At 35.9% G+C, this 21,537-nt stretch overlaps 1 protein-coding gene across 1 annotated transcript in view; it reads left to right on the top strand.

The window, feature by feature from the left end:
* VWA8 (von Willebrand factor A domain containing 8) overlaps positions 1–21,537 on the top strand; it is a 179,006-nt gene that overhangs the window by 71,959 nt on the left and 85,510 nt on the right. The window contains exons 20-21 of the mRNA XM_079301747.1: positions 2,842–2,913; positions 12,394–12,470. Coding sequence (XP_079157873.1) covers positions 2,842–2,913; positions 12,394–12,470 — 149 coding nt within the window. The remainder of the gene's footprint in view (positions 1–2,841; positions 2,914–12,393; positions 12,471–21,537) is intronic.

The raw sequence follows: 21,537 nt of genomic DNA, 5'->3' as shown, positions 1-21,537 counted from the left end.
AGGGTATGGAATATACCTGTGGCTACTTTGGGCCAGCTTGCCTGGCATTTCTCCTCTCAGGATCTTGCCCACCCCAGACTACTGATGGAGTGGGAATGCTGGGGAGACAGTGCTGGTGCTGTGCCAGCCTTGCTGAGCCAAAGGTGTGTTATCAGCACCTCTCCAGCTACCAGTGCAAGGCACAGCACTGTGAGGACTGCTAGGGGAAAGTGAACTCATGGAATCATTGAATATGGTGTAATAATCACTTACTAATTAGATATTAGCATCAATTAGTTCATAGTAGTAGTAGTAAAGGTGGTTAGTGAAAACAAGGAAAAAGAAGGGCTTTGTGACTGTGAGTGTTTTGGTTTCTGTTTCTCCAGCACCCCTTTTGTAGAGCAGCTTTCATCTCTGTCTAGCATGGAAGCCTCAAAACCGTCAGACAAAAATATCCTTAGGAAGAGATTTACTTTCTTAATAACTTCTAGCATATTCTGCTACTGAAAGGCAACACTGGTAGCGTGAAAGACGTTGCTTTTAAAGGCCTGGTATGGGTTTTCATACTTTCCTAGTCTTTTTTCATACCTCACTTATAATTTTGCCCCAGAAAAACTATGGTTACATGGGTATCACCCATTAAAGGTAATGACAAACCATACAAGGGGAACTGATGATAGAGTTCTTAATCTTCCCTACTAATATTTCATGTTAGATTTTGTTCTGTGTTGCCATTTTGATAAAGCACTTAATTTGTGTCTGTTGGAAATGAAATCCTGAGTTCTCCTAGCACTTAACTCCTGCATTGCTTTTTCCTTCTTCTTGCTTATAGCTTCAGAAAACTGTGTTCAGTTTTTATTCAGGGAGCCTCTGTTAAAACTGTTGCAGAGAATGATCTGCTCCATATCCCTCCTTGAATAGCTATGCTTGCTAAATGCTGAAGGAAACAGCAACCAAATACCAGTCAGGATAGGTATTCCAATTTCTTAATGAATTCTGCTCTTATTTTCCATGCTGCTACTTCTCAGTTTGGTCATTCAAGTGCTGTAATGATCATTTAAGAAAACCTGCTGGAGACTGAATTTTATTTGAGTTTAGTGCAGTGCTTCATTACCTAAAAGCTACAAAAATAAACTGAAAACAGAGAATGTATATCCTCAGCCCTTTGCAGTGCTGCATGGTATAATGAAACATAGATTTTTGTCTTTGTATGTTTGGTCTTGAAACAATTCACATTACAATGAAATTTAGTTGCCATGAAACATTGCTGTTGGTCCACAACAGATGGAATAGGAATGGGAATATTTTTTATAGGTAATATGCCAAATGCCATTTTCACACAAGGCATTGGGGAACATAATAAAGGATTGATAAAGGTGACACATGTCTACTTACAAGTCCTTTGCATAAATAGCTAATATTAAATGTCTGCATACATCAACATACAATGCTAACTTAAGTCCTGGTGCAAAAAAAAACAAAAACAAAAAACAACAAAAGAAGTATTTCTTGCAGGTAATCTGCTTTGCAGGGGAGCCATAATGTATGCATATTTGTTTAATTTAGGTTAAAAAAAGTAATGAAAAGGATGTATTTGTGCCTTAGCAGTAAAATTTAAAAATGTAATCAGTGTATGTGATAAACTGACTCCTAGAATTTCTTCTGTATCTGATCAAATTTATTCTCTGTTTTAAATTTCTAGTGTGTACACATGCCAGAAAATAGAATATTTTGCCTTGAAGTGCTCTTTTTAAGTTGTGTGTTGAGAATTCAATAGTCTTTTGAAATGCATGGTTAGGATTTCAGGGTATTAAGCTGTCTTTACAAGAGTTTTTTCCCCACCCCCAACCTATTCTGGAGAGATTTGGAAATTTAAACTATCCTTCACACAAAAACTGAGGGTTTCTGTGCTCAGAAATTAGAAGCAAGCTGCTGATTTTTAATTTATATTTTAATCAAGTACTAGAGATGAGATGATAAAGTGTTTATTTAAAGGCAATCATTCATTTCTCTAAGTAGGTTGACTGACCTACTTACGGATGACCTATTTTTACTAGATACAGTGGAGAAATATACACGACTTCATCGCGAGTAAAGTAGTCTGCATTGCCACATTATCCTGAAATCCTTTCTATCCTTTTAAACAAATCAGAAGTGAGACAAGGTTAAATGATGTACAGTCTGTGTTACCTTTTATGATATTGGATATATATATGAAAAAAATATACCTCCAGTATTTTAGCTTCAATTAGGCACATATGAACTAATAATTCATAAAAATTGGATAGGCTGATATTGTATAACATGTGTAAACACTTTCAGACTTGAGCATGCATTTTCCTATCTTTGTTTTCTTTGAAAATAGAGTTTAAGTAGAACAGGAAATGTATATTTGTTATTAAGTTAGACTTGGTGTTTAATGTTTAATAAAATATATATGTGTGATTAACATATGTCTTTTATTCTATCTTTGATTTCTGTAGTGTTCTACTAGAATATTGCTGGAAAATTGGCACAAACTAAAAGAAAGTTCTTACACTCTGGGTGACAATCGTTCAACTAGGCTAAAAGGAAACATACAAGGAATGATTACAGAGAATTAGAAATATTTAGGGAAATCAAGTGCCCACAATGAGTTTGAGCAGAGGATGCAAATGCTTCTTTGTTCTAGTCACTGGATATATCACCTCTGCTATTATTGGCTGAGAGGCTCTTGCTGTGAAATAAGTAGCTGTAAATATAAAGTTAAAAATGTTTGGCCACAAATCCTTGCATTTAAGTTCCTCTGGTACCACTGTCATTAGTGAATGCATATACTCAAGAACATAAAATCAAGTGAAAATTGTGGTTTTGTTTCTGTAGCATATGATGGTAATGGAAGATATGCTCAAGGACTTTCTGTTGGGAGAACATCTTCTTTTAGTTGGCAACCAGGTGAGTTAAATACTTCTTGCAATGCATAGAGCAAACTTATTACTCAATAATGAAATTAAATCTCTGTTTTCTGCTTTGTAATTTAATTAATTTCTACTACTGAGGTATTTGGCCTGTTTTTCAATTCCTTATTTAACCGTGTCCAGGGGTTTTATGGGCACACATTTGTGGAAAATGTAAATGCCGTAAATGTGGTTTATATGTCTGTCAGAGTAAAAAGTCAATGCATTAATCATAGAATATTCTGAGTTGGAAGGGATCCACAGGGATTATAAAAGTATAGCTCCTGATCCTGCAAGGGACCATCCTCAGGAATCACATGCTATGCCTGAGAGTGTTAAGCAAATGCTTCTGGAACTCTGTCAGGCCTGACCACTTCCTTGGGAAGCTTATTCCAGTGCCCAAACATCCTCTGGATGAAAAACCCTTTTCTGATATCCAATCTAAACGTTTCCTGATATAGTAATAGCTATATGTAACATTATCATTAAAATCTTCAGTTAAGGGCTTTGATTATCCTTCTTGACTATGTAGGAAACCACTCTTTTAAAATCTCCAGAGGTAGGTAGGGAGGTGTGCACTTCAGTATTACTTAAATCTCTTCAAGAGCTAAATATTAGTTTTCTCTAAAAGAGTAACTAGTTTGTGTAGTTCTTTGGCTAGTGTCTTTGTTGATCGATACTTTATTGGTGAGGTTGGTTTTTCCCCAAAAACGTAATCCCCCATTAGTTTAGCTGTCCCTCAGCAAGGAAACAATAATTTTTTTAGTAGATGTTTCTCTTTTTGTTTTGTGATAGTCTTTAGAAAATGTCTAACACAAAGCACTAACAATCTAACCAACATGGCAATGAACATAAAATGCTGATTATTACTAATGTGTGTATATTGAAGTATAGTCTCATCTGTTTTGCATCTTTGTTATCAACTAGTATTTACAAAGATGGTGTATTTGAAACCTCTGTAGACTTTTGATGGATAATGCCAGTTTCTCCAAAAGGTTAAAGCTCTTCATAAATAGAAATTTATCTATTTTATAAATGAAACAAAATCTACTTTTTTTTATTTCATAAACAGTGCTGTCTATGTCTGCTTCCAAGCTGGTGTTGAAAATGTTACATAGCACAGATTGCCTCAGCAGCTACTGTTAAGGAATTGCAGGAGCAGGCTGAACTACAGGAAAATGGAAGCAGGGACAGAGTCCTTAATGACAACTTTTGCAGTCCCTCAGTACCGAAGCAAAAGTAGCAGGTCTAGGGACAGCAGCCATGGTCAGCCAAGTGCTCAGTGGCTGCCAGACTGGTCTGTGGTGAATGAGTCAGGCCTGAGATTGAACTGGAAAGTCCAGCCAGCAAGCTGGGATCTGCAAGATACAGGGCCCAGCACAGCATTGCCACAGTGCAGGTTGGGAAGGAACCAAGGAAAGGTCTTGAGTGTAAACGCTGCTCCCAAGGTGTGGCGGACAAATGGAACCCTGGCAAGGCAGGAAAACTGTGTCAGAGTGGACTTTCAATACCACAAGTAAAACCCTAGGTGTAGGGAAAGAGCTTATGTAGATCAGTGGTACAATCAGAGCTCTGACACATGCCTCATTCGGCAGAAAAAATTTGAAGACTATGCAAGTACAATTACTAGGATATAAGATGTTTTTACAGCAGTTATATTCTCATCCCTAATAAGTTCATGCATGTCACATTTTCTCCCATTTTTTGAGTCTGTAATGGAAGACAGCATTAAAAGATTTGACTGGATTGAAGTATTGGAATGTATTGCTTTGATTCCAGACATCAGCTCAGCTGTACCATTGAGTTGGAAAATAATTTGATTTGCTGAGCTTTCTCTTTGGCAAATCAACAATACAGTTGTTGTTTTTTTAATTGCAAAAATACTTTTGAGTACTCCTAGGTTTACTATTTACGAACTTGTTCCACAGTTTTTATGTGTGACTAAGAGGTCAACAGGCCTTTTCTTTTCAATATACTGTTTTTAAGTTTGAAGTGCCATTCTACAGTCTTTCAGAACCACAACAATCATTCTTCATTTCTCAGGAATGATCACTAACCATTTAGAAATTCCTTGGCTAATTCCCGAACTATTTTACTGTAAATTTTTCCAGCTTGTGATGAATCGTGTTCAAATACTTTGCAAGCAACCATATTACATCAATTGTGCATTCATGCAGCCTGTGCAGATACCTCATTGAAGATATTAGACTTTTTATCCATTTTTTGTAAAGAAAATTATTTTAAAAAGGATTCTATTTTTTTTCTGTTCAGTTACTTTTATCAGTTCAGTCTGTATAAGGAGCTGGGGTTTTGTGATTGTTATATATATACATCAGTGTGTGCCTGTGTTTCTCATTTGGAAGAAATAGATAATGATTTTGAGGAGATACAAAGTACTGTTTTGGGTTCCTTTGTAATAACTTCTTGTTAGTGAATGAGTGAATCATGGAAATGTAGTGTAATAACTGAATATTCACATTCTCTGAATGTGGATATTTCAAAACATAGGACTAACATCCTTTTGAATGCTTGTGTCATTTTCTAGATATTTAATTGAGTTGGCATTTACCTTAGGACATAATTTGGTCTTTCAAAATGATGACTGTGTATCTCCATTCGACTGTGATTTAATGTGTAAGGCTTGACCTGTAGTCCTTCTTTTAGAGTCTGGATTTGGTTTTGGTTGATTGACTAAATGTTGTTTTCCACCTTTGCCTCTTTTGTTTGCACAACACATGTACATATACAAAATTCTTGTTAGCTTAAGGCCTCCTCTGTAAGTGTGATTTCTTCTACAAATCTAAGAGCTGACTGATGAGAGCCCTTTTATCAGGATTGTTTTCAAGACACAAACGCTGACGATTAGTATCAGTAAATTATATTAAATTATCTTGGTGGATGTTAGGGACTGGCTTTCTTAATGATACAGAGGAGAGTTTGAAGACAAGTGTTATATGCTAACAGATATTTTTAGAAATACTTGGCTTCTGGAGTAAACTACTTTACAACACTTCATTCATGTTTGTTCCCTTGGGCTTATATGGCCCAGGATTTCACAGCATAGATGTTTTACATGAAATATAAATATTTGTTTACAGTGGTTCATGATTTACTTTGTTTGTTAACTGGAATGCCTTTCCATCCCATATACAAACAAACAGGTTTCTTTGAGTTCTGTGGATAGAAATGAATTTTCTTTGAAATAGAAAGCTATGAAATAGCTTCCAAGTAAAGGGCATGCCATTTTGTCTCACAGTTTTGAATGTTAAATATAACATTTCCCATATTGTTACATTTGAAGGTTATGTAAAGAGTTGTGTTGGGTGCTTTCACCTTTATTAGTCAAAAGTGAGGTCTTGGCAACCATCAGCTGTCTTTAAAGATACCAAACATAGTATTTATAGTTACATATTGTCTATGGCTTTCTGAATAGAGAAGGCTCACAACCCTTGTGCTTCTGAATTGTTTTATTGCCATGAAACTCTGAAACACCCAACAGCATGTTAAGCAAAATTGAAGTGATTTTATTTGGCATCACTCTGTTGCCATGATTTATTGAGTGAGCTCTTCAGAAGTAGAATGAAGAATTCTATGAAGGTGCTAAGTGTTGTAAATAATCTAAAAGAAACTCTGGCAGCACTTGTTAAATGTGTTGATGTGAGTCCACAGTAAGCAGACTACCAGAAGTACATGAGTTATGAGTACTGTGTCCAGCCTAAGAAAGTGATGAGTGGACTGGAGCATCTCTCTTACGAGGAAAGGTTGAGGGAGCAGGGCCTGTTTAGGTTGGAGAAGGGGATCTTGTCAATGTATACCAATACTTTAAGGGTGGATATGGCCCAATTCTTTTCAGTGGTGCTCAGTGATAGCACATGGGCAATGACCACAGACTGAAACACAGGAAATTTCATCTGAATATGAGGAAAAACTTCTTGAGCGGTGGAAGTGAGAGAGCATTGGAACATGCTGCCCAGAGAGGCCATGAAATCTCCTTCCTTAGAGATTCTCAAAACCCTCCTGAATGCAATCCTGTGCAACCTGCTGTAGGTGAACCTGCTTTGGTAGGGCAGTTGGTCTAGATGATCTCCAGAGGCCCCTTCCAACCCCAACCAACCTGTGATTAAATGAACTTAGAAATGTAGTGGCATTCTGGTACAAATTCTAAAATATATTTCCCTGACTCAAGAATGTAATTTCATCCTTTCTGCTGCCTTTCTTTAACTGGGAGATCAACTTACATGAATTCTTGGGCTCACACTAGGAATTTATTTTATTCTTGAAGAATTTAGTAGGACAAATGATTAAGTCTTTCTTAAAGATATTTAAAATGACATGCTTGATTAGATCTTTTCATCTAATATAATATTTTTATTCCTTACTCATTGTGAAACTGAATTAAGTACAGATTGGGAGTGTAATAATATCAGTCATCAAAAAACTTGAAATAGCAAATGCTTGGCATTTTAACTTTTCTAGAAATAAATCTTGTTTTCCTGCTTAAACTTGTTTAAAAATAGACAGTTTCCTCTTCAAGTCAAGAATGTACTATCCTAAACCAATTTTTTATTATTACTGTGAGCATGAAGAAACTGAGCTCCAAATGAGCTAAATTGGGCCAAATGCTATGATATTTCTTGTCTAAGGAATTAGGTATGACAGTTGGAAAACTTGGGAAATATTTCTCTTTGACTTGGTACAGTCAGTGTGTACACTGTAGGCATGCTTTTTAAATGTGTCTGTGCTTACAGTATTTCTGCCTTTACACTTAAACTGAAGAACCAGATTTGTAAAAGAAACAATGAATTTATTTTTCTTTTGGATATTTTTTTCTCAGAGATTCTTTTCATCATAAACTTTTCATATGCTTCTCTGTATTGGACCACAGTTGTCTTACCTGACTGGAAGTGTAATGATTGTATTTAGCCTGCCAGGGCTCTGGGTTGAAGGGCTCTGGTTGTACTTGAGGTCAGAAAAAGGCATAAACTCTACAAGCTTATCTAGAACTACAGTCAGAGATGTAGCCAAAGTATTCCATTCATGATTCCTATCAGGAAATTAGGTGAATTCTTGAGGTGAAGTTTTCTTCTTTTGCTGTCACTGTAATTTTTGTGTGGCTCAGATGATAAACATGCAATAAAAAAATGAGATCCTAAATCACAAAACACTTTTTTAACTGATAAGTATGTAGAATGCAGCTGGGGCAAGAGTTAAAATCGTCACTGCTTTTTCACCACTATTTAAATTTGTTGCTAACATTTGCAAGGTAGCCCTGATAGGGTTGATTGCAGTGATCCTCTGGTAGCAATATCTGGTGCCTGATGGTGGCACACCTTCTGCAGTTACTAAAATGCATTATTCACATCTGTTCCAAGCAGAGCTTCCCAACACCTGGAGTGTGTGAAATAATTTTGCGTAGGTAGTGCAAGTTGCTTTGCTGATAATAGTACCATTTTTATGAAAACCAGAGATAGATTCTCTAGTCTAAAAATTGCAGTCTCAACTAAAATACATGCATTGCAAATGTCTTTGACAGAAACACATACACTGTGGCCATGAAGGGTGGTTTGGTGCCAGACTCTATGTTAAAAATGACGCATTATCAAAAATGTTTCCATTTTCTTTATTTTCATTGTTTTGCAAAAACACTTTCTATGATGTTAGAAACTGAGAACGCTGACATGAGGGCTCTGTGTACAAAAATTGTTAAATTTGTCTTTCATTCTCTAATACTGTAATTTTTAAATTAATTCTAAAATGAAACTTCTTAGGTGATAAACTGCTTTTTTACCAGTTTCGAAATTTATTTAATTCTTTTGTAATGAAACAGGTGCTCTGATAAAGAGAAGGTGCAATTGCAATCTTTCAGCTGGAGGGCAGTACTGAAGAGCACAGCATGGCAACCTCTTTAGCTGCTTCAGTATGACCTGTAAATCATTTAAAAGAAAATAAAAATGAGGCAGCATGGTTTAGATTTTTTTTTTTTTTTTTTTTTTTTTGCCAAGCAGCAGACTGTTAATTTCAAAAGCTTGGGTCCATATAGTCCTTTGGATTATAATTTATTGTCTTTATTTGGGTTATGCAGGGGATAAATTTGTCCCACTACTGCCAGGTCTTCATCCTGAATTGCAAAATGCCTCCTGGGACTTGTAACAACCTCATTTATGTTTGAAACTTCAGCTTCTGCTAGGAAATTAAGCAGTTTCATCCTTCGTAGCAAGTGTTTACAGTATCAGTTAGAAGGATTTTTAACTAAGGGATTATTTTGCCTTCTAATTGCATAATTTCTTGTTTGTTATTCATTAGTGCAGATATTTACTTCCCATTTTTCTATTTCAGTTGTCCCATATGTCTGATTGAGTAAAAATCATCTAATATTTGCTTTCTGAAGTGTTTTTATTCTGTTCAGCTGAAATACCAACACAGATGTTCTTTTCTCTCTAATTAGCACATGTTTATATTGCTGTTAAATTAAGTAACTGCAGTAGTGTGTATATAAATAGCACACAGCAAGTGTTAATGGCAAAGTGGCTTGTCCTCTGAACATTGCCTTAGGCTGCAATAATTGCAAAATTACATGAGATTATCTTCTGAATCCAATCCAGGTTCAGCTCAGTCTTTTAGTATGTTCATAGGAAAGGTAGTTCAGGTTATTCCTGTTTAAATAGTTTACTGCTAGCTGTGTGAGTGTCCAGAAGACCCGGCTTGATCTTTGGCAATCAGGGCAAAGGAGAGTGACTTTCTTGCCATTTTTCTAATTTCTTGTTTCTTAAGTGCCTGTAACTAGAGTTGGTTTTGTTTGTTTTGTTGGGTTTTTTTTCCAAAATGTATTAGTGTTTTCCACATTTCTTGTTCACCTGAAGAAGACTACTACACATATTCTCTATCCCATGGAGGTCAGGTAAATTTGGAACAAACCTGCTATTTCTGGCCTTACACTAATGCATAGTACTTATGGAACAAACTCATCCAAGCTCTTGTTTTTTGCAGTTTCTTAATGGTACTAAAGAGCCCTCTGAATATCTTTGGTCTCTTCTTTCCTTTGTATTATATTGTTACTTCTCAGTAAAGTAGCTGAGACCAAGAGGAGTGGTAACTTGTCATGAAGTAGGAATGTAGAGGGATGGAATCAAAAAGCTTTGACGTGAACTTTGTTCCAGCTACTGTTGCCAACCGAAGATTTTATGTGGTACACCACAGCCTCTGTGAAGGCACACAATGTACCCTCTGAAGCAGTTCAGTCTAGAAGTTGGGCAATGTTAACTTGTTTATAATAGCTGAAACCTGGTGGGAATGCCTTTTGGCTTTTAAATACTGCATGCACCTTTTAAAAAATGTATGATGTTCTGAAATTGAAGTATACTTAAATAAGGGGAGATAATGTGAAGAGTGTGGCGAGATGTACAGATAAAAATGAAGAAGAGTGAGATGTGGTCACAGCACAGCTCCCATTGACTTCACAGGGTTACTTCAGTAACTGTATCTTTTTTAAATTACAGTAACCACTTTGTTTAGTATTAAGTATGTTTTACATTGATTCAGTATGTTGATCTATTTCATCATCTTTGTACTTGCCACCGCTGGCTGGAGTCCCACTCTGCGCTGAACAGGATACGCAGTCTGCTTGGGATCAGTACAGAAACTGTGCAGACATCTGCCCAGCCATCTTTAGCTCCCTTAGGAAAGGAAGCTGCTTTCAGCATGGGTGTTTTGTGCTTGACATTAGAAATATTCCTGTTTATTCACCCATTTGTGATGTGACTGCAAGCAGGAAACGTGAATAAAACTGCCTGTGTGCACCACTTGGGGATTCTTAGCCTGTTTCTGGTTGCTTTTAATGTCACTGATAAAATTTCTCATAATTCCCCCCAAATGGGTATGTCCTGTAAGTTCTTCCAAGAACCTGTGAGCCCAATTTCATCCCCTTTCACAGCAGTGGAGAACTGTTTCAGGTGACAGTTCTCAGAAACTACTGTGAAAGATGTTAAGTGTGTTGCAGATTCTTATTACACCTATATAAAGCTGTAGATTCTTCTGAAGAATCAGGCGGAACTAGATTTGTGAGGAGGCGTGTGGCAGGGCATTAACAGAGTTGCCTTTTCTGTGTGGGAGTCAAGTCTGCAGTAGAATGTAGGTAGTTCTATTTTTGTCTCCTCTGCAGTATTTTTTCCTCTGCTCTCATGGTGAGAACTCTCCTTCTGTGATTTTATTATACATATGTGTGTGATCCACTATTCTTAAAAATGTAGTCAGAGGAGAGACTGTGGTCCCATTTTAAGAAGCTTAAACAGTTTGCAGTTCTGCAGCTGGCAGTTACGATCACTCAGCTAGAACTTACAGTCATAAATATCATAACTTGCAGCTCTGAAGGCTTCTATTTTGTTTCAATGCCAAGTGAAACAGATTAATGAATCTCAAATTGGTTTAATCTAATCTCTTTAGTCTTTCTTTAGGTTATATTTATCTTCTTTACACTGGTGTGGACTACTGGATACATTCATGCAGTCAGAGTGAGAATCTCAGCAGAGCGATAGTGTCTTGTCAAACAGCTTTTGGCTGGTCTATAATTGAGCTTCTCCTTCTACTGTTTCCTTTTTCTTTGCAATCTGTAGCACTCTCACTGGCATTCTGAGCTTCCAAGTCTGCAGTCCCTCCTTGCAGGAGGATAAGAATTTCTGCATGTGAGCTATCACCTTGGTCTGCATCTACATTAGCATTTCAGACCAGATCTAGAATGTACTTTTGAAGGGAATCCCCTTACTGCAGTTCGGTACATACTCATCTCTCTTGGGATGAGAGTGGAGGATGTTCCCCAGCAGCCCACCTAATTCTTTGGTAATTCCTTCCCTGGGAGCAAGTTAGGCCTGGACTGAAGTACCAGTTGCTAGAATGTTTTTGTGGGGCACACCTAATTCACTGTCATCTTTTTCCACAGCTTGCTAGTGCAGACATCCTTCAACAGAGTTATAGATAAGTTTTATCTGTGGAATTCTGATTCCATCTAGGTCTCTTTTTGTAACACCAGTGGAATGGGATCAGCACCTACTACCAAGGCTGTGTCCAAATTCCATGTGACAGTTACACTATGTTTCCTATGACCACCAAAAATTAACTTTGCCCGTTAAGCACAAGACTACTTCCTAGCATTGACATTGCAATGCCTTTGTGAAATAAAAAGGCTGGAAAAACTTGTGTTAGTTAAAGGATGCATAGCATGTGTGACCTAAGTCTAGGGACACAATCCTATTTCTGGTTATTTCTAGAAAGACAGATAAGTATTTTGTGAATATATATATATAAAAAATAAAATACATGTAATCAACTTGTGTTCAGAATTTTCTGAAACAGATAGAAGTTGTATTTACCTATGAAGCAGTATGGAGAGTATTTTAACTGTTTTAGCAAGTTATTTTTTCTGTCTTTGTAACTCTTAAACATATACATCTGTATTATGTCTTAATATTATATTTGTTTAATGCAGGGCGTTGGGAAAAACAAGATTGTTGACAGATTCCTTCACCTTTTAAACAGGCCCAGAGAGTATTTACAGCTGCATAGGTAAGAATGTGTTAGATTTCCATACTTCTGTTTTTATTCATATTTCTCATGTTATCAAAACTCATGTTTCTGAAGTTTAATATGTTCTTACTGTTTGAAAAAGACTCCCTAATTGGCACACAGACCACAGGAATGTGCCTGGCAGAGGCAATAAGTTGACAGGTTGAGGAGTGAGTACAAGAATGTGACGCAATCATTGTTTGATACATGAGGAAGTAGAAGACAAACTGTGCTTATAATTGGGTTTGGGTGGTTTTTTGTTCACAAAACAAGTTATATATTGCTGTCATTTCTGGAAAGATTTCCCTAAGCATGAAGTATTGTGTAAGGGAGTAGGTGTTTGAATGTATCACTCAGACAAGAAACATTTTACATAGTAAAGGCTTTTTGGCTTTTTTCCTTTGGCACTCCTGCTAAGTGCATGTATTTCTTTCTCACCCATAAAAGTTTGGATTAGAAAATTACATCATAAGCTAAAAAACAGACTTCAAGACAATAAACCAAGTGAAAACAATTCAAAAGCTGAAATAATAGAAAATTATCTGCCTGCTTTTTATGACATGAACTTGAAACTAATAAATGGAAATAAAGAATAAATATGTCTAGGAGACATATTTTCAATTGAACTGAATCCCATTTTAGCTTCATTTCTAATCTTTATCTCTTTGTCTTCAACTTCCTCGCTTCATCACCCTGTCTCTTTCCATGATCACTGTTTTTTAAATAGTGCTAATAAAAATGTCGATCTTCAGTATTTTGCCCATTAACAACACAGTCTCTGTAACACTTTCTCACTTTCTCACCCAGATTTTTGTCTTCAAATGTCTTGTACTTCTATTCCTGCTACTTGGATAGCTCTATCTCATTACTTTTCTACTTGTGTTTTCCTTTGTACTCTTACTCTAGACTTCCATCACTTCTATATGAAATACTGCTTTTAAGACCTCCTACTTTCAGCTTTGCATTAGCTTTCCTGCTTGGAACACCCACCTACTTTGTCTGGATAAAATACACTGATTTTTACAAATCTCAATTATGTCACAAAGTACTACAGTATTTCTGTCCTTTTGTGTGTTCTCCATGAGAAGTGATGAAGCAGAACAGTCTTTAATAAGAATCCATATAGCTCAGGAGAATGTTGTATAAGCACCGTGTTTGGGGTTTTCATGTGGCTGTAGATGTGTAAATTACACCATGCTATTTGAGACATCACTAGGAAGAAAAATGTACATTTATTGTCATGCAAATTCAGTATTCTATGGTCTCTATAAGGTACTGCTTATGATTACAGGGTTTAAGAGATAGGTTGAAGCAAGAAAATTAAGCAGAAAATGAGCAGTCCTATGCAGTTTTACAAAAAATAATTTGTGAATATAGAAAAATCAGAAATTTTCATTTCCTGGGTAGCATTTTGGAATGCTATGTGAAGAACTCAGTCTACATAACATTTTGGTTATACTTTACAGGGTGTTTGCAGAAAACCCAAACAGTTTCCTAGTAAGCTTTTAAATACTTTATGGGGGAGATTCAGCTGGTAGCTTATGGCAGAGATGTACTTTATTAGAAAATATTCTAAAATGTGCACTTCATCTTTGACAGCCCTGTATGTTTCTTCAGATTTCCTAGCTAGCTACCATAAATACCTTTAAGTAAGCCAAGGAGAGTATTTCTAAATATGTGATGTTGCTCATATAAATTATAATGGTGCTCATATACCTGAATTACAGATCTTAACAAATTCATGAGGGTAGGGTTTTTTGTTGGTTTGGGGTATTTCACTGTCTTGATGAAAGTGTGTAAGGAGTTCTGCTGTTCTAACTCTACATATGTTCAATAACATTCAAGCAGGGAGTATTTACCTTAAAGGCAATAAGCTATTACCAGGTGTCATTTTAAAATTTCACATTTTATATCTTGTACTTCAAGAAGATGGGAGGAGATAAAAGACAGAAAAAGGGATGTGTATTTACTTGCTGTGTAATTGATTTACATGGGTCAGCCTGACCTAAAGGTTTTCATTGCATATGGAGGTTGTAAATCCTTTCTCTTAACTTTTCATCCAGCATCTCATTGAAAAGTTCTGTATTTTTCAAATCTGTAAGTCTTATAATTCATTTTGTTACCGTAAAGCAGAAAATATTAATGGAAGGAAGCTGCAATTAGATTCAATGATGACAGAAATTAAGAAAAACTGTGTGCTTATTATTCAAAAAGTTGGCTGCTTTCTCTTGCATACTTCGTAATATTAGCAGCTGCTCATGGGTTGACCAGCTCTCTCATTGCATTAACTGTGGGGTTATGGAAACAGGTAATATGACACAGGCTCAGCACAGCCTTTTCCTAGGACTGCACGTGTTAAGCATTTTGCTGCTTTTCTGTGTTAAGGAATCTGCCAAGATTTCCCTGTCATTCCTTTCCCACAAGAGTAAGTTTCAGCAGAGATATTCCATGTTTTGTTTACCCTCCTGGTATGGTTGTTGCACTTTTGTTCACCCAGGACAACAGCTACATGTTACAGAATAAAGAACAGCTTTAACTTGTCTAATATTAAAGAACTTTTAGGAGTTCTTCATAGAAATTAAACATGTACTGGTTTTACAGCCAGTGACTAAGAAACTGTCTGTAAAAGAAAATTTTATATTCTCCAAGCTAACAAAACAGACTTAAGTATTTGTGTTGCTTCTAAATTAGTGAACTCCGGAAAGCCTCATTATTTTATTAACCTTTCTGTTGCTACTTTTGCTATTCTCCTGTGTGTGATGTTGAAATAATTTTCCAGTGGTTCTACCCAAAAATCTGAAGTTAAATTTGGTGGACTGAAATGGTATTTTATTGAATCAGGGAAATAATTTTCATGGAGCCTGATAATCACAGAATCATAGAATGTGCTGAGTTAGATGGGAACCAGTAGGATCATCAAAGTCCAGCTGCTGGCCTTGTGCAGGACCAAGTGTCACACCACGTGCCCTAGGGCATTGTCCAAATGCTTCTTGAACTCAGACATGCTGTGTGCACTTCCCTGGGGAGCCTGTTCCAGTGCCCAACCTCCCTCTGGCTGGAGAACCTTTCTCTAGTATCCAAACTAAACCTCTCCTGACATAACTTTAGGATATTCCCTGGGATGCTGTCACTCATCACCAAAGAGAGGAGTTCAGTGCATGCCCTCATAAAGATATCTTTATTTTATATTTATATTTAATTCTATCATTACTTTTTTATTCTCTCATGATATCTTGCTTTGGACAAAGTCTCTAAACCCAAGAAGATTCCACAGAAAGAAGAAAAAAAAAAACAAAACTATTTTAGAGAACACTCAGGCAAGAACATATGCCCTGTTAAGACTGTAAAATCCTTCTTAGCACTGATGAGAGCAATAGATAAGTATAAAACAGTAAGTTCCCAGCTTTCCTACATAAAAATGTCAGAAGAAGGTATCACAGACTTTAAATAGTTGACTCCTTTGATATGATCATAGAAAAAAAGATTAACGTTACTTCTCTTATCATCAAATTGCTAACTAATTTCACTCAAGAATGTTTTTTCTGGAGTAAGATGTACTTTATCTGTCATTTAAACATTTAAGTTTGCATCTATTTGGCATTAAGTCATACTTTCAAGCTGTTTTTTGTGTTTCAACTACAATGATTTCTCCTCCTTACAGTTACTATTTTTGTGGTGACTATATATACAGAACTCTGCAGCATTTATCCTCTTGTTTTCAGTGCAAGCTTGATTTATTGTTTCAGTTTGGGAATTTTGGAAGGATTTTGTTTTGTTTTGTTTGGTTAGGTTTTTTTTTGGTTTTGTGGTGATTTTGGTCATTATGGAGAGACTTCTGATAGAAAGTTTCCTAAAAGCCTAGGTTCTGACTAGGAAGATGTAAACTTCAGTGACACAATTTTTATGGTAGTTTCTGGTGGTACAAATGAGATGCTAAATGTGTAGACATGTAGATTAATATTTATGTATCAATTTTTTGGAGTCATATGTTGTTATCTGGTCTTAGCTTTCATCAAAATACACTGCTACACTTAATACAAATGCATAAAAAGATAAAATAAATATTTATGTGTAGTTTATTCTGATACACTATGTCGCCTCAAGACCTGTGAAAATTGTCACCTCTGTTCTGCTGGTGTTGGATTTGCTTCGAGTCACATGGCAAGAAAGAGCTACAAGTAACATGGAATCTCTGAAATAATCATCTGCCATCATGAACTGTGCTCTTAATTGCTCTGATAGCAAACAAAAACCTCTCTGTCTTGATAGTGCCTTTACAAAAAATTAGTTGCAGAACATCTGTGCTGTAAGAAACATGTTTTTTAGGTTCAGGAAGGCGTGAAGTTCATTTTTCTATGTCAAAACGTTTTCTTTAAATTTTGATGTACATTGTGCTCCTTGAGTTTTATGAGATGTTCAGAATCTGGACACTGGACACTGTCTTGAGCACCTTGACTCTATGTGGCCCTCTTTAGCAGGGGAGTTGGGCTAGGTGACTTCCAGAGGTGCCTTCCAACCTCAACCACTCTGATTCTGTGATTTAACAATTTCTGCAAGGTAGCAGCTGGATGACCCCAGCTAGCTCTTGTTCAAGGTTTGTTGTAGTAATGTTGTAGCCTTCCAAAAAAAAAAAAAAAAAAGGTAAAATGAGTTTATCGTATCTTCATAAAATTATATAATCCAGCAGTGGTTATTGCACTGGGTGAGACCATTTGCACTGTCCTTAGCTGATGCTCAAATGTGTTATAGGAACAATAGGTAAAGTTGTGAGAATTAAGAAACAGCTTCAGACTCAACATTGTTTTCAGAACACAGAGTATTAATGACATTAAACGTGATAACTTCTAGATAATTTATTTGTTATGATATGCATGTAAATAATGAGTGATTGTTAAGCAGAAGTCTCTCAGATATGATTCCAGCTTCACGCTGTGTCAGCAACAGATTAGCTGTAGCAAATGCAAAATTTGGAGCCCACAATCTCCTCTGCAGACTGCCTATCACAGACATTCCTCTGTACAATTGAAAATGATCAGGAATATAAAGTACTGATCCTTTTCTGTTGTGATGGGAACTTGGTTGCTCTTAGCTAGTGGGAGAACTGGATCCCTCCTCTGAGCTGCTACAGATATTCAACTTCAACTCTGATGTTTTCAGTGTATAAATCTGCATAAGAACATCAGCATCACTTACAGAAATAGAAGCTTTTGATGTGAAGACTGCAGTGTAATCTACATCAATAATTTATTGATGGCTATGAATGGATTTTCTGCTGCTCAAAAACCTCAGTGATTCTGCAGAAAATATGAAATGATTAGTTCCATTCCATTGTTCTCCTTCTGTGTATCAAGAAAATAATCTTCTAGGAAATTACTTTATTATGAAAAAAGATAATATGAATCTTCACAGAGTCATGTGGCAAAAAGAGGGATTTTTTTTAGTGTATGAGGGTTGTTCTCTCTGAAGTCAAAAATGTTAGAACAGCTTGTAAATATGATGCAATACTTTTACCTGAAAATAGAGAATGTAGGAAGTTTTCTTCTTTAGCTTTTGATAAAACAGGTTTTACCCCTAAATTAGCCATATTAAGTCTTAGTTCACCATGTGATATCTTTTTTCTTACAAGTTGAGAGAACTTATTTTTCTAAGCATTTACATATACACTACAGCACTTTATCTTTGTTTTAAATGTGATGTTTGACACTGTCAATGGAGTACTAACTGCTATTGAAATTCTATTTTGTATCTAATGATCTTACTATTCTCTTTCAAGATATTGTATGTTGTTCTATGTGTCCCAATACATTTCCTTCCAAACAATTTGCTTATCACATCTTTATTTGATATCACATCTTCCTGTCAGAATTGCTGTATTTATTCTAGTGACCAATGATTGGAAAGTGTGATACAGAGTTCATTTAAAAATCAACTGCATTTTGTGTTATGTCTTTTCTAGTTCCCTAATAAATTACAGTAATCTGCTGATCTTTTTTCCAAAACCTACCTGAGTTTGCATATGTTATCCTTTTCAAAAGAAATGTAATTTTGGTGCGATCTTTAATAATCAAATTAATGGGGAGTTTGGAATAGGAAAATGAGCTTATGGTGTCCCTACAAGCAATACTTGCTACAAACTGTGCATTAGTCTTTAGATCTTAATTTTCTTTACCTCTTTTTCAGCACATGTAATAAGTATAAAATCTAATTATCTGTTTCCCCTATTGAGATAATTTAAAACTACCCTTTCAGCTGTATTGACTTAAGATTTTTTAAATTGTAATTTAAAAAGCTGTTTCAGAAGCAACAGTTTCTTTGCCCGAGACACAGGTGGACACTAGAATTATAGTGTGCCTGTTCTCAAAATTGCATGTGATTATTATCTCTTGAAAGAGTATAGGACCACATGAAATAATTTAAATGCTGATATAGCTCTGCAGGTCTGTTTTTTAAAATGAATAATACAGAAAAGCTTTCTCCATAGTGGGCTGTTGAAGGAAGTGTTCTATAGCTGCATTGGTTTATTTCAATTGAACACAGGAAAGTGGGGGAGGTGTTGTGTTTTTATTTATTGGCAGCCAGAAACAAAAATCTAGGTAATTTTTCCTCATGATTCATGAGTAATGCATGTTTAGATTATTTTCTTTTAATATTGTACTTTATAGTGTGTGCTTTATCCTTTTGTAGCTCATGTTGGGAAATAAGTAATAAGAGGACACGTTTTTGTCATTGAGATTTATGTAATGAAGCACAGAGTGCATTGATTATATAACAGATGTCCTTATGGTTTTTTACTTGTTTTTAACCTTTTTTCTTAAATACATTTTCAGTCAATACAGAGTTGCAATGCAAAATTTCCAAGATTTCATGCCAGCTGATGGCCCCTGTTTCCAATGTTAGCTTTTCAAAAGCTGGTTGACTAGCTCTGCTGTTGTCAGATTCCAGGTGTTAGAAAGCTACTTCATTTGTCTTTTTTTGTAGAAATTGAACTCAACTTTAATATCCTGCTGCATGGCTGGTAGGAGAAATAGCTCAGGTTAGAAGACCCTGTTGTTTCATTTTGCTCTAAAGCTGAAGTAAGATTTTCTCACTGTTTACTCAATTAAATCTATTCTTACAAGCAATAAGGGGATCTGCAGGGTGTCATGTTTCCCCATTTATGGATTTTACAATTAGGGTAAGTGAATTTTACATGTTGTTTTGGCAGATGGATCACGTACAAGTAATTGTGTAGCTTCAGATTTAAGCATATAACATGAATTAAACATAATTCCTTTTGACCTTTCTTCTGCCACCTGCAGTCATACTGAGTAATGAGTACCTTTATATTAAAAATAATTTCTTGCATTTTAAACAAACTTATGTCCTGCTGAGTAGCTGTAACAGCCTAGCAGTGAAAAAAAAAAAGCTGGATTTAATTATCAGTGCATACAGATAAGTCAAAAAGCCTTTGCAGGGTCATTTTTAAAGAGCAATGAGACATCTGGTTGGCTTTTCAGATACTTCAGAATTTCCTAAACATAGCAGTTAGATCATGCAATGCAATGCCTCTGTCATGGGTTGGCTAAAAAAATTAATTTGTAAATGTCAAAATCATGCAGATTGATTTTTTGTGTTGGGATTGCCTGCTTTTCATCAGGATAATCCATGAGTGGATTAAGTGACCAATTAACGGCTTCAAATGGCCTTTGGACTAATTATTCTTCAAATACTCTTTAAAATTAGGTCACAGCAGATGGATATATTTGTGATTGACATGCAATTGAGAAGAAATATGTACCTATGTACTAGATGCCTCCCAGAAATGAAGAAATTCTAGAGCATGTATTCTGCATCTCTGATTTTTTCCTCTCAACTACCGTAAGGTTTTTGTGTAGTGAATTGGAAAGCCAAACCTTGGTTATGTAACCTTGTTACCATGAGCAGGGACCCCTCCAACACAAAGTTGATTTGCACAAAGAATCTCTTACCCTTTTAGCCTCAGTGTAACTACATACAGAAGCCAGGAATTTTTCTGCACTTGTCAAGATGGAGTAATTCCAGGGAATGTGAGTGTTTGTGATATTGGCTGGGGCCCTGACACTGTGTCCTGTATTTGGGCATAAGCCTTCCCGGGGACTCAAATCTTAAAGTGTTGGAACACCTTTTGTTAAACAACAGAATAACATCTAACTCTCTGAGATTGATGGAAATTTCTCCTGACAGAGTTCATAGTTCTTCTCCAGAAGGAAGGCATTGCTGTCAGTAAAACAGAAACCATCACAGTTTGAGTCATTCTGCAGACCTCAGAAATAGCTGCCTTTAGGGTAAATAATGCAGCAGTAGTGAAAAATAAATAAAAGACAGTGATATGAGCTAATAAAAAACATGAGAAGAATTCTCAGAAGGCCTACAATGAATTGAGTGGTCCTGTCAGAAGAGCTGCTGTATTTCAGCAGTAAATATAGTTTTCTTTTTGTTTTCTTCCTTTTTTAAAAATTTTCTTTTTAAATGGAGCACTTGTGAGAATAGCTTCCTAGATGAAGTAAAAGTACATTCTTAGGAAAGACATTAGTGAGCTTTTCATATTTTTCTTTCCCAATCAGGTGAAGACAAAATCAGTTTAGTTGAGTAAGATGACAGTATGTCAGACAGTTTTCTCACTCACTTCTACATTCCTGCAGCCTTGCTTCTTTGTGTCTGACCTATTTTCATTTTGGGTGCTAAATGTGATGAAATTAGGAGGTTTTGGTATTCATGTCTTTGTCAGAGCCTGTTAGTTATTATTAAGGTGCTATTAGTACTAAGTGAAAGTGAATTGAAGTTTTTAGTTCCTTTCCTATGGGAATTTTGAGTGCCAGACATTTTAGACATATTTCACATTTAAGAAATGCTCCCTGTGTGTTGTTCAAAACGATTTCAGACTTAGTCTGTTTTTATCTTTCTATATTTCGGTGCCTTTACATTTACATAATTCATTACAAAGTGGAAATTTAAGAAGAAACCCTAAAGAGACCATTTATTTTAGCCATTCTTTACTGTGTTTGGGTCACGGTAAGTTTCTGAAGAACAGAAAGTAATGATATTTAGG

Source organism: Erithacus rubecula, assembly GCF_903797595.1.
Source record: "Erithacus rubecula genome assembly, chromosome: 1".
NCBI lineage: Eukaryota > Metazoa > Chordata > Aves > Passeriformes > Muscicapidae > Erithacus > Erithacus rubecula.
This window is presented reverse-complemented; position numbering and strand designations above follow the sequence as displayed.